The 16,869-nt window shown below is 42.9% G+C and overlaps 1 protein-coding gene across 1 annotated transcript in view; it reads left to right on the top strand.

Annotated features, from left to right (window-relative positions):
- grin2ba (glutamate receptor, ionotropic, N-methyl D-aspartate 2B, genome duplicate a) overlaps nucleotides 1-16,215 on the top strand; it is a 173,969-nt gene extending 157,754 nt beyond the window's left edge. The window contains 2 exon segments of the mRNA XM_022196983.2: nucleotides 858-1,096; nucleotides 8,461-16,215. Coding sequence (XP_022052675.2) covers nucleotides 858-1,096; nucleotides 8,461-10,725 — 2,504 coding nt within the window. The 3' untranslated portion in view covers nucleotides 10,726-16,215.
- The last annotated feature ends 654 nt before the right edge of the window (nucleotides 16,216-16,869 follow it).

The following is a 16,869-nucleotide window of genomic DNA, read 5'->3' as shown; positions in this document are numbered from 1 at the left end:
GAGATGCTAGTGTTACGTAGCTGCACAGTGCTAACCATTTATCAGTGGGTCAGTGATGCTGCATGACTGTGGCTGTAAATTACCCTGTGTTGCTGAGTTTGTATGCTGCGGAGTTCCTTGTTGATGCTCAGAGGCCAGCCAGTGCCGTGGTGCAGGAGCCACGGTGACGTGTACGACAGCGGCTGAATGTATGATTAATTAACCGACGCCTGTCCTGCCACAGTCGGCTTTGATAGAGAACAGCTCGCGATGAAACAGAAGGTGACCCACAAAAGAGACCAGAAGCTCGGGGACCGGCATCAGACACAATTGTTTGCAGAAAGGAGTGCGAATGAGATTTGGTGTAATTAACATGTGACCAGTGGCGTGTGTAGCTCCATTTCCGTCTCCTGTGAAGCCGACTGCAGAATTCAGAGCTTGTGTTTCACTTCTTTTTTCTTTTTTTTGTGTGTTTCACTTCTAACCACCCTGACCCCCCTTTCCTCTCCCTGCCCGCCATCTTCCCTCCTCTCTCTTCTTCTGTTGCATCATTCCCTCCATCCCTCGTGTCTTCCAATACCCATCCTGTTATTACATCATATCCCTCCTCTCTAAATTTTGTATCCATTCCTACTTTTTCACACCCCTTTTTATTTCTATTCCCGCACGAATTCTAAAAACACTTCTCCACATGTCATCATCTGGCCCCACATCGCCATCTCCTTCTACTGCCCATCCATGTATCTCCCTTTTTCCTTGTTGTTGCTCCATCAACTCTTTACCATCCCATCATCCATCTCTTCCTCCTTCTTACCATCTGGTTCTCCCTCCCTTCGTCCTCCCTCTCCTTCCCATGTCGTTACATTTCCTCCATCCAGGTGAGATGGAGGAGCTGGAGTCCCTGTGGTTGACCGGGATCTGCCACCACGAGAAGAACGAGGTGATGTCCAGTCAGCTGGACGTGGACAACATGGCTGGGGTCTTCTACATGCTGGGTGCCGCCATGGCTCTCTCACTCATCACCTTCATCTGCGAACACTGGTTCTACTGGCAGCTGCGCTTCTGCTTCATGGGCGTCTGCTCCGGCCAGCCCGGCTTCGTCTTCTCGATCAGCAGGGTAAGACGCACAAAGAAGCATGCTGACAAACAGTGACGTTTATTCTTTTTCAGAAATCGTGAGCAGCGGATTCATATTGCCACTAAAATCAAGCAAAAACCCATCATACTTTGCAACTTTTCCAACTTTTACAGTGGTTGTTATAAATATACTTCCACAAAGCCCTCGACAACTCTCGTCTTTGCCTCCAACAAAACCAAGGGCAGCAGCATCCGGAGAATTTTAGCTTTAAAGTCTAAGAAGGAGTGCTGCCCAGACTTTGCTCCACTTTTTTTTTTTTAATATTTAAGTCTGCTCAGTAGAATAGCAGATGAAGAGACGCTTTTGCTACCTGAGTTGTCATTTTGCGTTAAACCATACCCATCTGATAGCTAAAAATACATCCTGATTGTTATTGTCAGCACTCCTTCACAGGAATGAATGACAACTCCCGAAATAGTTATCAGGCAGGGAGCAGACGGGAAAGTAGGGGGGTAAAAGACATGCAGACTACTAATAATGCTCCACAGGCTTGAGTAGCAGAAGTCATGGGACGACATTATGTAAATAGGACACAAAATAAAAGTAATTGTTTTCTTTTAAAGTTGCAAAACAAAAGCATGTAATCACATTGCTGATACATTCAGTGAAAATGGGAGTTTTCAGTCGTTTGCAGTTTCAAAATCCATTCTCAAATACGCTTTAGAACCAAATAGTACCATGCGAGCGTTTCCAAGTCTCACACTTTTGGTGCCAGACTCCAGCAACAGACACAGTTTGCAAGCCTTTAGTTGGCAGAAAGACTTCTTTATTGATAGTTTTGCCTCTTTTACTTCTGTTCTACAATTGTCCGAGAAATCACTTTCAACTAAGTTCCCCATTACAGAAACACCTCTCCAAGAAGTGTGTTAATTCCAGATCACATGACCTGCTCCACATGATGTCATTTCCTCCTGAAGAAAAGACTGGAAGACTCCAAGGCTTTCTGAGTTATTTAATATAAAGTAGTGTGTGAGTCAAATGTGGATTTATGGCATGTCAACAGGTTTACTACAATATCTTTATAAATAACTTTCAATTTACTCAGTTGTATATATAATATTTAGAAGAATCTTTGTGTAAAAATGCCATGTGGTGTTTGGTTATAGGCGGCCATGTTGATTTTAGGCCTGAAAACAGCAAAATGTCAACTATTGTATCCGCCAACTGTGTTACAAAAAGTCCCACAATTATATATTAACCCTTTTACAGACTGAAGTTTCTAAAAAACGATGTGGCTTTACTGTGATTAGGACACATTTACCCACTTGAAACAACAGCAGTAACGTCACTAGTTAGGCTACTGTGGTGGCAATTTCTGGTAAATGCAGCACAAAATGGAATTCTGAATCTGCAGATGTACTCAAACAACCAGTCAACTGAATGAGCCGAGTGGATGAGTTTATACAGAAAGACGGTTTTGAAGGTTGGCAGAGTGTAAGTTATACATTATCCTTAGCCGGTAGCAAAAACAGCATCCTTGACGACTATTCAACCTCCGGGGGCCTCTACGCAGACCCTCTTTATCTCAGACTTGCCCTTGCACAAGTGGTGCAAAGCTGACAGAGAGCCATTACTGCCGTGTGCAGAGCAGTAAGGCTCAGCGTTTTCTTAACAGCTAATGAGAGTCCTGGACGGGCGAGCTGTTGGCTGAGGGGTCACCCACAGTCCTGGTATGGATGCATGAGCATTACATGAGCGATGACGAAGCATTTAATTAGACGCTACTTAATCATAAATTACCCCCGACATGCAGACGTTTAATGAGACCGTGTCTTTCGCACTGATTTTTAATTTACTGCTACAAATGCCTGTACTGAAGTCAGAAAAATTTTACATTATTGTGCCAACAATGAAAACACATTCACCACGAGGTTCAGTAGTTAAATAAATTATGATTACAGATTAATATTCATGAATTTTCAATGTTTCAGAAATAAAAATACGCAGATTTTGTCAATGCTGTATAGATACAGATAATCCATATGACTAATAAATTAAATTATTATCATGAAATAGTTAAAATAAGTGAGCTATACAGGGTTGTTCAAAAAGAATGAGCCGATTTCTTTATGCAATATTTTAAGAAGGAAACGCGATGGAAAACTCCAGCCAAGTCACAAGTATTCTGCTCACAATCAACTTTTATTTCCTGTCTTACAAGTGTTCACGCTTCCTACGTAAAGAAGCCAAGCTCTCACTTCCACACATAGGCGCCTTTTGTTTTAACACTTAGGCCTTTCTGACGCCCATGAGGTAAATATTTACAAAATGTTGAGCTGAAATCAATATTTCACTCAACAAAAAATCAGCCGCAGAACCGGGGAGGGTAGATTACTGGATCCCGGGGGACCAAAGTCACCCCTGAGGTATTTGATTTGCATTCCAATTGTTTTGACATGGCTCCGGTGTAATTCACTGTGAGCCTCTGAAGGTGAACCGCTGCAGGCTAAACCACGTGGCTAATTTACAGCGCAGAAACCCACACACTGCTGCTCTCTCCCTGCATTTGATATGCTGTCGTGGTGCTGGGACTGCTGGTGCCAAGAAAGCAAGGCTATAGGGAAAAAGAAAAAAAACACACACAACATTTTCCCCTCTGTTCTAATATAACGGTCCAGCGCCCAAATTTGATTATTTTGTATGGTGTTAATTTTTCCGTCTTTGCGCGGCCTTGTTTATGGTCATGTGTGCGTATCTGTTTCTGTTTGTGTAGAAGGAGCAGGAAAATACTCGTTGCTAAAATGTCAGCTGACTTCTCATTACCGAAAACAATGATTGGTGTTGATTTTAATTATTGCATCATTGTAATAGATCTTATTCACAGCACACATGTGGGCCTGTCACTTTAAGGAAAGGACAGGTACACTCGTGCAGAATAAAATTTTTTGTATCATAGTTGACATTTCTGCTGTTTTCAGGCCTAAAATCAACATGGCCGCCTATAACCAAAGACCACATGGCATTTTTACACAAAGATTCTTCTAAATATTATATATACAATTGAGTAAAACTGAAAGTTATTTCTAAAGATATTGTAGTAAACCTGTTGACATGCCATAAATCCACACTTGACTCACACACTATTTTATAATAAATAACTCAGAAAGCCTTGGAGTCTTCCAGTCTTTTCTTCAGGAGGAAATGACATCATGTGGAGCAGGTCATGTTATCTGGAATCAACACATTTCCTGGAGAGGTGGTTTTGTAATGGGGAACTTAGTTGAAAGTGATCGGACACAAATATAATTTTTTATCATCCATTTAACGTTTGATATATTTTCAAAAAAGAAATATCTGTCCTGATTATCTCAACTTAATAAAAAGAACTCAAACAAAGCAATTTTTGAAACAACTCATTTTATTATTGTTCAGCTAATTAGAAGGCGGTTGTTATTAAATTCAGATGGTTATTTAGTTGACATTTTAGTCATATCCAGTCATTTTTTATTAATAAGTGTTTGTTTCCATAATAAACAATTCTGTAATTTGTAAAGACATTATCATAACAAATATAAAAACATTAGTTTATTTACTTTAAATAAGAATATATGCAAGATATATCCTATGGGCTTCAAAAGTCCCTCAATTACATATTGACCCTATTAAAGATGGCTATATTCCATTAATGCTTCTACAGAGTGAAGAGGCAGCAGTGTTGCACATCCCATGTCTGAAATGGGCTTTAATGGAACCGGGCTGTCATTAGAACACCTGTTCTTTCACTACAGTGACAGGTCAAAATGTCTGCCGTCAAACCGGCCTGTTTGTATGGGAGCTGTATCGGAGACCGATTAGGCTTTATGTAACATTCAGTCACTGCGCTCATTTGCAGAAATTACCTCTGCCTTTGCTGCAATGTGACAACATAAATGAACACCTTGCATGTGTCCACAAATACAGCCAGATGATTCAGTATGTTAAAATATTCAGAGGAAATATTCATTGGGCGTATTTGCATATGCGGCACCGAGCATGAGAATTGTAGAACAACAGTGGAAATTACTGTTTATTATCGTTCCGCGGTCCTCGGCCCAAGCATCACATTGTCTCCTTCTCATTTGCCTGAGTGTTTTCTCTCCAGCCGTGGCCATTCCTTCCCTCTCCTTTTTTTTTTTCTTCTTTCTCGCTCTGCCACTCAGATTGATTCCACTTTTTTAATTTCACACCATAATCCAATAAACCTTATTGTTACTGCCGCAATTAACATTTAAGCTTGGTGGTGTAAAAAATTAGACATCTGTCACGGCTGGCGTGAGTCACGTGACTTTGGTCATAGCTTCACGGTCGGTTAGCGTTTCCTCCCTCGGCGGTTCTCCCCTGGCTACCTGCTCCTCCGGGTCCCACCTGCAACACTGAGACAAATTAATTATATTGATTTATAAAGCCTCTCATGACTTCAGAACAGTAAATGTATTAGAAGGTTTAATCACTCCACTTTTCACAGCCCTCACATCGCATTATGGCCAAGTTCCTTTACATTTCACACCGTGTATTTAAACTACACGCAGGCGGTATTAGTTTATGAGCTGTTACATGTACAGTGGGCTCTTTCTGTGCAATTGGGAACAGCAAGTTATTTGTTGATTTCCTGCCTCTCTGTATCAGTGTAATCACTTATAGATTTTGTTGCGATACCTCTGCGGATAGAAAGTTCTTAGGAGCCCTCAGGCTATTTCTATTCACACAACCTGCCCAAATAATCAGCTGCTGTTGCACCGGTCCGGGCAGCAATCTGTCATCTGTTACATTATGTAGGCTTGCAGAGAAGACAAAATCTGTCGTTGAATATGAAGCAGCAATCACTCGTTAAAAGACCAAGATTTCATGCTCGACCAGTAGTAACCTCTTGCAGTTGTTGCCGCTGCTCATCTGTGCATGCAAGAGCAACAAAGGAGCTTGAAAATCTCACAGATTTTCATCCAGACCTTGCCCTCATACTGCGCCACTGCGAAATACAACACATAAAAAGATCAAAACCTACTGGGAGAAGATTACCGTAAATATTTCTGTCAAAATTAACCTAAAAATGGGATGATTTCGTAGATGTCATGGAAGGGAAGATGTGACAGATTCAGCAGCAGGTGGGGCGGACTCAGAACAATAAAAGAAGAAAAACAAAAAGGGATGAAGCGGTGACAAATTATATAAACAGGCAGATGGAAAAGAGAAACACAGATGAGATGGAGAAGAACCAGATAAACATTGAAAGATGGTTCTAAGTCGAAAAAAAACCCCTGAAAGGTGGGTGTATGCATTTGCTCTCCACTTCATCCATCCAGGACCTGTCTTTCTTGGGTACTGTTGAGTCATTTCGTATTTATGTTAACCTCTCTTGGTTTTAGCCACTGTCAGGCTGTACGTACTCGGCCGTTAACAGACTGTGAAATTAAAAGAAGTAATAACATTATCTATAAAACCAGAATGAGGGATGAGGCCTTTTTGCTGCAAGGCGGGCACCGTCCATGGAGCTAATTAACTACCAGGAACAAGAGGCAATGGGAGGGACGACTGAGGTCAACTAGTTATATTAGTGACTAGAAGGAGGAGGTGAAGAGGATTCATAAAGAGTCAAGGGGGTTTGACAGACCTCTTGGAAAAATCTTGACCCCTGCACTGGCGAGCACGACAGAAGTCAGCTGATCAATCTTTAACGGCGGCCAAAACACGCCTTCATTTCCATCTCGACTGACATCCAGAAAAACTGAGTAAAATCGTTGCTGGGAATTGATCTGATCCTCTTCCGTCCCCATCTGTCATGCCTGGTTTGCTCTCCCCTGTACATCCATTTTTATCTGAATATTGTATTGTTCATCACTGAATGCAAATGGAGCAGTTTATCTTTCTGTCACTGTACGACTCGGCTACTGTCTCCTTGGCTTGGCCTTCCTCTACGGGAAGAATTGTGTTGTGGCCAGCGGCATTGGGAGGTTGCGGGACTGAGGTGTTTAATAACTGCCGAAGGATATTGTTCAGCTGAATTCTAATCACATTGATTAAAGGTATTGACCAGTAGGTCCGAGGGGTTTTTACTGCTCCTTTGCCTGTATCAATCATCCACCATCGAGCCACACTATCTCCTCTAAATCTTCCCGCTGTTTGCACAGTTGCACTGTCTCCCTTTATCTCACGGCATTTAATACGCCAGATGTTACTTTCTATAAATTACACATAGTTTTGTTTTCCTTTATTATATACTGCAAAGAAATTCATAGCATCAACACAAAGAGCAGTTCCAAACTGAATCGGAGTCGAGTTGCAATAGTTATTGAAGAGTAACTTGGAGATCAGATGCTGTTTTTCCAAACTTTGTCCGTCTCTTGACAGATCTGCAGGCATTCAAACACTGACAGCTGCCTATGAGAACTGCAATCTTTAGGGCAATTCCTGCTTTAAGGTACACAAATAAATTTAAACTACTACCGTTGTCCACAAGTGTCCACACAGACCCTTCCTCGGACGTCTGCCTGCAGCCTAAAATTTGTGACGATGCCAAGAAAACAAATGGTGCTTAAAACAAGTATTTGTTTTGAGGAGAGGCAGTAGAGGTAATTCTCCACCATTCGCACCTTTATAATCCATCATTAGTAGAGTTGTGATTAAAGTAGTCGACTGCCGGACTTTGCAGGTTTTGATTTGTGCGTGCTGAGAATGTTTAAATTCTCAGAAAACCTGTGCTCAGGACACCTCACCAATAATTACATTGTCACAGCAGCAATCTGTAACTAACTGCTATATCTGGTAAAAGTGCAAAGTCACAGCATTTCTGAAACATCCACGGCAGCCCTGTGTGTTTTTTTTGTGTTTCGTATAAAGGGCAACGTGACTTTCTGCAGCAGGCCGATGTGTACCTGTTGTCGTATGAATAGAACTCTGTCCACTGTCTGCTTTCAAATTTCCCATTGGTCATACAGAAACCATGAACTGGCCTTAATGCTCGTGTCAGCTTACATTATGTCTACACGGTGGGGCAGAACAAAAGCAGTATGTTAGCCGAGCAGAATCAGACACAGCTTCAGTCCTTTGTCTACATGTGTTTAGAGTTTTGAGTGTAGGTCGCCCACGTTTTGAATGAGTCCAACATGCAATCACTGTAGGTACGCATAAATAAACTTGAAGTGTAAAAATATGCTTTGGGTTGCATTCATGTTTGCTATGCAAGCTGTTACACAGCCTGTGCAGACAGCTGGATTGATTAAAATCACAGTGTATCTGTTGTGTCAGATGTGTGCGAGATGGACGGATGAAAAAGGAGGCTGAAACACCTGTGTAGACATGCGTTAGAATGCAATAATGAAAAACAAATATCCAAAATGCTCACTTCTGCCTGTATTTCTCCCACACAGGGCATTTACAGCTGTATTCATGGAGTGCAGATCGAGGAGAAAAGCAGCTCTGCACTGAACTCCCCATCAGCCACCATGAACAACACGCATTCCAACATTATGCGCCTCTTACGCACTGCTAAGAACATGGCCTCCCTGTCCGGGGTGAACGGCTCACCACACAGCGCTCTGGACTTCATCCGTCGTGAATCTTCAGTTTATGACATATCAGAACACCGCCGCAGCTTGGCAGGCCATTCAGACTGCAAACCTCCTTATCTACCAGAAGACAACATGTTTAGCGACTACATCAGTGAGGTGGAGAGGACGTTTGGCAACCTCCACCTCAAGGACAGTAATTTGTACCAGGACCACTACCTACACCACCACGGCTCAACGCTAGGGCTTAGCGGACCTCCTCCCAACAGACCCCAAAGTTTGGGAAGTGCTAGTTCTCTGGAGGGTGGCATGTTCGACTGTGACAGTCTGGGTGGAGGGGTGGCCCCTATTTTTACCACCCAGCCCTGCTCAGCACTGACCCACAGGAACATGAGCAAGTTTGACCTGCTGTCTGGACAGACTCCTCCATCGGGGCAAAGCTTCAAGGGAGGTCTGCCAGATCTGTACGGCAAGTTCTCCTTCAAGGGGGGTGCCTCAAGTTCCACCTACATCCCTGGACACAACTACTGTGGAGGGAGAGGAGATGACGATGGGAATATACGTTCAGATGTCTCAGACATTTCCACGCACACAGTAACTTATGGTAACCTGGAGGGTAATGCCAAGAAGCGCAAACAATACCGTGATAGCTTGAAAAAGAGGCCGGCCTCTGCCAAGTCCAGACGGGAGCTGGACGAGATTGAGCTGGGCTACAGGAGGAAGCCCTACCACATTAGCCACCACCACTACCACGGCCACCGCTCTGCCTCCCCACCACTTCTGCCCTCTGAACGTAAGAGAGGTGGTGGAGGAAGTGGAGGAGGAAACAACGATGGGAACTCTTATCTTTTCAGAGAAAAGGAGAGCGTTAGGGATTTTTATTTGGACCAGTTTCGGCCCAAAGAGGGCGTTCCTCAGTGGGAACATGTGGACTTGACAGAGGGTCCTGGGAGCAGAGATGGAGGCGTGGCCACTTGCACCTCCCTGGTACCAGTGGATGACTTTCTAAAGAGCAAACCCAAAAAGTCCGATTCAAAGAGCGGGGGTGGATCTGGGTTGGCAGGAGGAGAGTGGGAGTGCAGGAACTGTCGGGCTAGCGGGGGAGCAGGGGGCAAGCAGATGTCCATCCATGGAGGGGGTGGGTACGGTGGTATGAGCTGTGGGTCCTCACAAGGCGGAAACAGCCGCCCCAGCTCTGCGACCTGCATGCGCTGCGAAGGTTGTAAAAAGACAGGAAACCTCTATGATATCAGCGAGGACAATAACCACCTCTTGGAACAGATGGGGGGAGGGCAAAGTGTGGTGGGAGGAGGTATGGGTGCAGGCCCTCAGTCTCAATCTCAGGCCCAGCAACGGAGGAAGAGTGGAGGGTTCGGTAAGCCACTGAGGCGGCAGCACTCATATGACGCGTTTGTTGACCTTCAGAAAGAGGAATCGGGTGGAATGGGAAGCTTGATGGGAGGTTTAGGAGGAGGTGGAGGGATGAGTGGTGCAGGTATGGGAATGCTGCCCCCACCCAGGAGTGTAAGCCTGAAGGAGAAAGAACGCTACGTGGAAGGCAGCAGCCCTTTCGCACACATATTTGACCGTCACGGAGGCTCAGAGAGGGACAGAGACAGGGACCCGCTGTTTTATGGAGGTGACAGCCGGAAAGGACCTGGCTCGCCGTTTGGCCTGTTCCGAGGTGGCGAAGGCCTCCACCGCCGCTCCTTTGGAGAGAGAGACATGAGAGACAGGGACAGGTCTCTGATGGAAGGAGGAGGTGGGGCAGCTTTCTCTTTATCCAAATCTCTTTACCCTGACCGGGTAAACCAAAACCCCTTTATACCCACCTTTGGCGACGACCAGTGTCTGATGCACGGAGCCAAACAATATTACATGAAAAAGCAACAGCAGCAGCAACAAGTTGCCAAAAACAGCCGAAGTGACTTCAGGAGCCAGAGTACCACGTCATATCTGCCATCGTCTGCCACGACCGGGGTGATGACCCCCCGGTTCCCGAAAGAGCTCAGCCTCGGTGGAATGAACCACCACGGCTCCATGCTGGGGGTCGGCCCCCCGCGTCCCTTCAACGGAAGCAATGGCCATGTGTACGAGAAACTCTCCAGCATTGAGTCTGATGTGTGAAAGAACAAACACGGGGAGGAGACGTGGACGATGGCAGGGGAGGAGGAGGAGAGCAATAGAGGCATCTAGTGTTACAAGATCAGGGATGATTCAAAAGACACTGTAGACACACTGAAACCTTAGCCCATACCGAGACAGAGAGATGAGAGGAAAGAGGAGAGAAACAAAAAAGGAGGAAAAGACTGAAAGGTAGAGACTCTGAAGTATACAAATAAGAGTAAGGGGGATAATTTTGCAAGAAAATATGGGTAAAAACAATCAGGAGACCCTGAGGAGGTGTGGGATGCTTACCCACTCTCAAAAATGGCCAAAGCTACTCTACTTTTATGTCCAAACATACTCAATTAACATTCCCCTCGACCTCACAAAAGCACTCAAGTCCCATCATTTCATCCGCCAGTGTGGTAGAAGTCAATGTACTTGGTTGAAGTGAGGCGACACCTCGTCTTAGTTCGATGTCGAGCTCGGCACGAGTTGACGGCTGTCTGAAGACTCCCGCTGAGCGCTCGTGAGGAAGGACAGCGAGAGCGGAGACGGGAGCGAACTGCCCATCTGCCACTGTGTCACTGCAGAAAGTAGACATGTTTACCAGAGCCGCGACACAGGATAGGACTGGTGCTTCTCCATCTTTCCCTCTCCCGCTCTCTCTAGATGGAGGCCCGTCCATCTCTCTTTGCCCCTGCACTCTTCTGTTCCCCCCTCTCCTCTTCCTCTCAGCCCCGCTCCTCCTCCTCCTCCTCCTCCTCCTCCTCCTCCTCCTCCTCATGCCAAAAGAGCTGATCTTGTTTGCTATGAGAAATACAATCATGAATGATAATAACATATTCTTATAGAAAAAACAGGGTATAAGAACAACAATAATACTGATAATGTTGTGAATAACAAAGATGTTAGTGCTGATTATGATAACACTGCTTATGATATCACTAAGTTTTTCTTGTTTTGTGTTCTGTTGGTATAATATTTCACTACTGTTTTAGTATCTGTAGTTGTATTCGGTCTGCCCCTGGTGGCAGCTGAAAGGTTGTTCTTAGTTCAACCAACAAGCCAGAAAGACTGACTCCTGTTTTTCTGTTTTCTGTAGAATATTTTACTCCATTCTCATATGTTTATTTGCTCCTCGTGGAAAAACAGGATCTGGGAGACACATTTTTGGAGCTGACAGATCCTTATTTGATGTTTTCGAGACATTACACGAATCAAGTGCACACACACACACACTTAAACACATAACAGTTTTTGTCGGTCTGAACTTGTGTTACTGTGAACAACAATGTTTCGTCAGAAGCTGAAGATACTGAGAGGAAGGACGTGCCTTAATGGTCTCCGGTGGAAGTGTCCTCCAGTTCACAAGTGGTCCTCACACGGCAGCAACCAGGAAGGACCGGGCTGCTTCGCGTCACATTTATGAGCCAAAACTGCAGTAAAAATTTACAGCAGGGTCGAGACGCTGCTGCTGCTGCTGCTGCTGATGGTTTCGATACAAGATGCCGTTTAAGATCTTTTATAACTTCGTAAAAATATTTCATATGTAAAGTGTGGGCGGTGTTTTATGAACCAATTGTATTCAGGATGTCCCGTTGTTAACGGATAGACCGACGCGTCTCAATTCACAACATGGCAGCCTTTAGACCACTTCTTTTATTCAGGTTACATGACAACTGTCACCAGGCACTTACTTTTTTCGGCCTCTCACTAGTATCTCGTCGAAGGCATTACTTTTCACTCAGTCGGAAAGCTTTGTCTGGACATTGTGTATAATTAATATATGCACTGTCGTTTATGTAGGCGAATCGCCGAATGAAAATACAACAGAAATGTGTAGGTGAAGTGTTGTTGCCCCACGACAATGATAAAAGCTCGAGCCGAGGAGGATGTCTATTTGAGAGAGGCTTCTTAAACGCTGACTGAGGGAAGGCGGCCATCTTGCGAGAGATTGCTTTTTACTTTGACTGATGTAGATAGTCTTTTTAGCTGAAGAGGCCTCATTTATTGCACAGGACTTTTTACTCAGTGTAGGTTTCAGGCACTCAGTAGACATGCCTTATCATCCCATTGCTACCCCCCACCCCACCCCACCCCCGAGCTGTCTGATGATGACTCATCGCGTTACTGTACAGAACAGAGAAGAAGCCTCTACTAGTTATTTAAAGGTTTTGATCTTCGATTAGCCGGTGTCAGAAGTTCAAGGGCTGCGGGAGATTGCGCAGGAGTGCTGGCCTGAGACGGGAGCCGCTCGAGTGTGTAGATCTTCGTCATTCGCGATCTTCAACCCCCGATCTAAACGCACCCGTGTAATAAGTTGTGTGTGTATGCGGAGGGAAATCACAATTGAGTGATAACAGCAGATTTTTTTTTCTCTTCTTCTTCTTCTTCCCGCTAACACTGCTGATAACTATTCATAAATTCAACAACCTCTTCTCCTCCCTCGCTCCGCAGATAACACTGTCAAAGCGAGACTGATCGAGTTAGCCTTAAATCAGATTCATCCTCCCTGCCCCCACGCCGCCATTGACTCTCCTAATAAATAGATTGGGATCTCTGGAATTTTTATACGCACACTTTTTGAAAGTTCAGGTCAACCATTATCAGCGAGGTGTTACAAGAAGGAGACACTAGGACGAGGATGTGACAAGGAAATAAGAAGGAGAAGAAGAAAGACTGTGGGTTGAGTGGGCATCAATCAGTGTCAGCATTAGTATGTTAAATCTTTTCCTTGTAAATAATATATTTAAAAATGTTTTCACTTTGTACAGTAAACAGACAGACAGGATGTAACTTTAAATATGTTTTACAGCAATTTAAGAAATAAACAAAACAATGATAAAAACTCATAAAAACAAAAAAGACATGAACAAAAATATGCAAAATATAGTTAAGACACAAATATTACTAATCATAAGTGATATAATTGAACCTCTTTTTCTTTCAATCTCATGTTTACTTAATTATAATAGTTTACCAATCAGTATACTGATTATGTTAAGAATTATGCTTTCTTCTTATTTTCACTGAAGTGTTGGAAATTGAGGATAATTTACTGTAGGTGTAGACGTTTGGTGATAAAAAAGGGGAAAGTTTAGTTTTAGGAGTCTTTGCTAAGTTTCCCTTGAATTGTGTTAGATTCTCTCTTTTTAAGGTAAGCTATTCTTCATGCTTTTTGAGATAAATTTAATTATCTACACATTTATGTAATACAATATTACATGTATACAGAGATGATATTTGCATATAGAGGCAGTATATTGTGATCTTTCATTTTTAAGCAGCGATCCTTGTTAAAAACTTTCGAGAGATTTGTGTTTTTGTTGCCCGTTTTTTTGACCTGGGCTCTAATGGTGATTGCACACAGAATTTAGAGCCATCGTCGGCCCGGCCTATCCTGCTCCCTCTCCATGTTTGGGATAGACATCACTGTGGTAACGGAAGAAATATATATATATACATATATATATGTATATATATATATTATTACACACACACACACACACATGCACACACGTTAAGGAGACACAAAAATGTGCACTGGACGTTTCCCGGTGTTGATGTTGTTGATATCGCTGAGAATTTCAGCACAATATTGTGGAGAAGCCAAGAGTGAGTGTAGTTTATTGAGAATCCACTTGAAGCTGAAATGCATTTGTGCAACCCCTTATTAAAAGGTGAAACATTTGTTCTGTCACGTCTCATTTTATGTCCAGTTTTTTTGCTACGGGGGAACGTTGCTTCATTTTAGCTCACATATTACTAAACTGTGTGATTTGACAGCTGAAAATGCTTCGGATTCTAATTTACTCTGTGCAACTTTGCGTGTGTTTCTCCGCACGAGACGGGGGAAATATAATTTGTTGTGTACATATGCAATCCCGTCCCCATGCAGTCACAAATTATTTCCTCGCTCTTAAAGTCTCTATAATCTTCTCCCTTCAGCCCTGAGAGAAGAAATTCATCTCTCTACTGTTTTTCTCCTCAACTGCTTTCATGTCTGGAGGGTTGATTGAAAAGTGAAAAATGTATCCATGTGCGCATAAACTCTGTTAGGTTTGCATATTTTTCTTGCACGCCACCACATTTATTCTCCTCATTTGCAATAAACAGCATGACCAAACAGAAAATTGTACACTGTATGTGCCAATACATCAGTTCTTGCTGTTTTTGTTTTTGTTTTTTTCTTTCTTTTTTCTTCCCAGGCATTTAAAGCTAAGCTAGGGCTACTGGTTGGGAAATGGAGGTGCACCTGACACTGTGGTAAACATGCTATCATCAGGCCTTTACCACCTCCAGCTGCTCTGCTCTGCAGCCGGCAAGGCGTGCAGGTCTGGCAGAGTAAGCAGGGCTCATCGGAAAGTCTTTATTTCCCTTAAGGCCGAATCGGTCCCAGCCTCCCTTCTCCGCACATGCCACAACACATTTGTTCATGCAGAGCAAAACACTGTGTCACTTCTTTTTTTTTAAATTCCAAGAAATGGCTGTGGCAAGTTTAGTGAGGCTGGAACATCCCGAAGGTGGAGGATCTAAATATCACCTCAGCTGACGTGTGTTTTTCTGTCAGGAATTCTGGCACACATGGGACCAAATAAAAGCACGACACGGTCAGCTGCAGGGACTGACGGAGGGACTTGTGGAAAATGTGTTTTTGCATCTTGGAGGAATTGACACATCGATATTTCTCCCGTTCACGGTAATTTTAAATTCACCCGTGTGGTTCCATCTCATGCAGACAGGAAGAATTCTACTGTGATATTATATAGAACCGATCCATTCTGATCGTCCATGTAATTTATATAATTTTCATCCTAATCCATTGGAGAACTTGAACATTTTAGAGTTCTGTCTGTGTATATGCGTGTTATGTACTGCTTTATATTGATGCACACAAAATTTTCTATTAAATTGTGTACAGTTTTGTTTGTTTGTTAATATTGCTATTTTCCATCTTTATCATTCAGGACTTGAGAATCGATTGCTCTGACTGGGGTGAAAACCGCTGGTGACATAAGGGGTTGCTACTAAATGTATTTCACACCTTTATGAAAACATAAATCTATCACTGGAGCTACACAGCCTGATCAAATTAACTGTGGCTGACAAAATGTAACATATAATTGTATACATAATGCTATACATAATATTATTCTTGGCCATTCCTTTCTCTTTTTGTGGCCCTTTTCTTTGAAATAATACCAAAATTTTTACACCATACGAACAGAAAACCACACAAAAACAAATAATTGTACAGGTTGTGTAAATACTGGATATTGGGGAAAATATTTACCTTCGGTTTTTTTGTATGGAAACGATCAAAGTAATCTCAATAACAAAATTAACCACGTCATGACAAAATTGCAAAAAATCATCATTAAGGTACTTCTAATAAGGATAATACTGATATCTACAATTATAAGTGCTGAAATAAGACTATTCTTTCTCTTTGTACATGATGAACAAAATGAAGTGTTGAGTATTAATAATAAAAAACTATAAGTTTCACTTGTATGGCACTGAGTCTTTTTAAGCTTGGTTGTGTTTGCTTCTGAATTTTAAAGCACTGACACACACGTGAACACACCGCCGCATACTCTTGTTGATTTATGGTGATTTATCCCCAAATTTTGCAGTGAATTTTGAATCAACCAACAGGTTTCATCTGGCGGGAAATGGCAAAACAAGCAACAAATGGTGGGAAGACATGTTCGAAATGTTAATAAGGAATCATAACTATTTTAAAATATTACTTACAATGCCATTTCTATAAATATCTATGCCTTTTGAAACCGTTACACATTTCTATATCATGTTCTAAACCACTCTAATACGATACAAAGTGAGAGCAGCTGATGCAGTCTCTAGTCAGATGATTGCAAGTCAGGACTAAAACGCCCAGCGAGCTGCTTTTAGGGTCCGTCACTGAGAAAGAAATGCTGCTCACAAGAAAGAGAAAGTCATCCTTAAGTGTTTTCAAGTGCTAGTGGCCACAGTGCCAAGAATCAAAAAGTACAAGAAACTCCACACCGTGAAAACTCTCAACGGTAATGGCGGGAAGCTAAAGTGACCCCTGCACTGGTACAAAAAAATGGCAGAAGATCATCACTAAGACCCTGATGAATCTCTGCAGTTCTGATTTCAACGTCTCAATCAGACACT

The sequence above is a fragment of the Acanthochromis polyacanthus genome, chromosome 21, assembly GCF_021347895.1.
Source record: "Acanthochromis polyacanthus isolate Apoly-LR-REF ecotype Palm Island chromosome 21, KAUST_Apoly_ChrSc, whole genome shotgun sequence".
Lineage (NCBI taxonomy): Eukaryota > Metazoa > Chordata > Actinopteri > Pomacentridae > Acanthochromis > Acanthochromis polyacanthus.
This window is presented reverse-complemented; position numbering and strand designations above follow the sequence as displayed.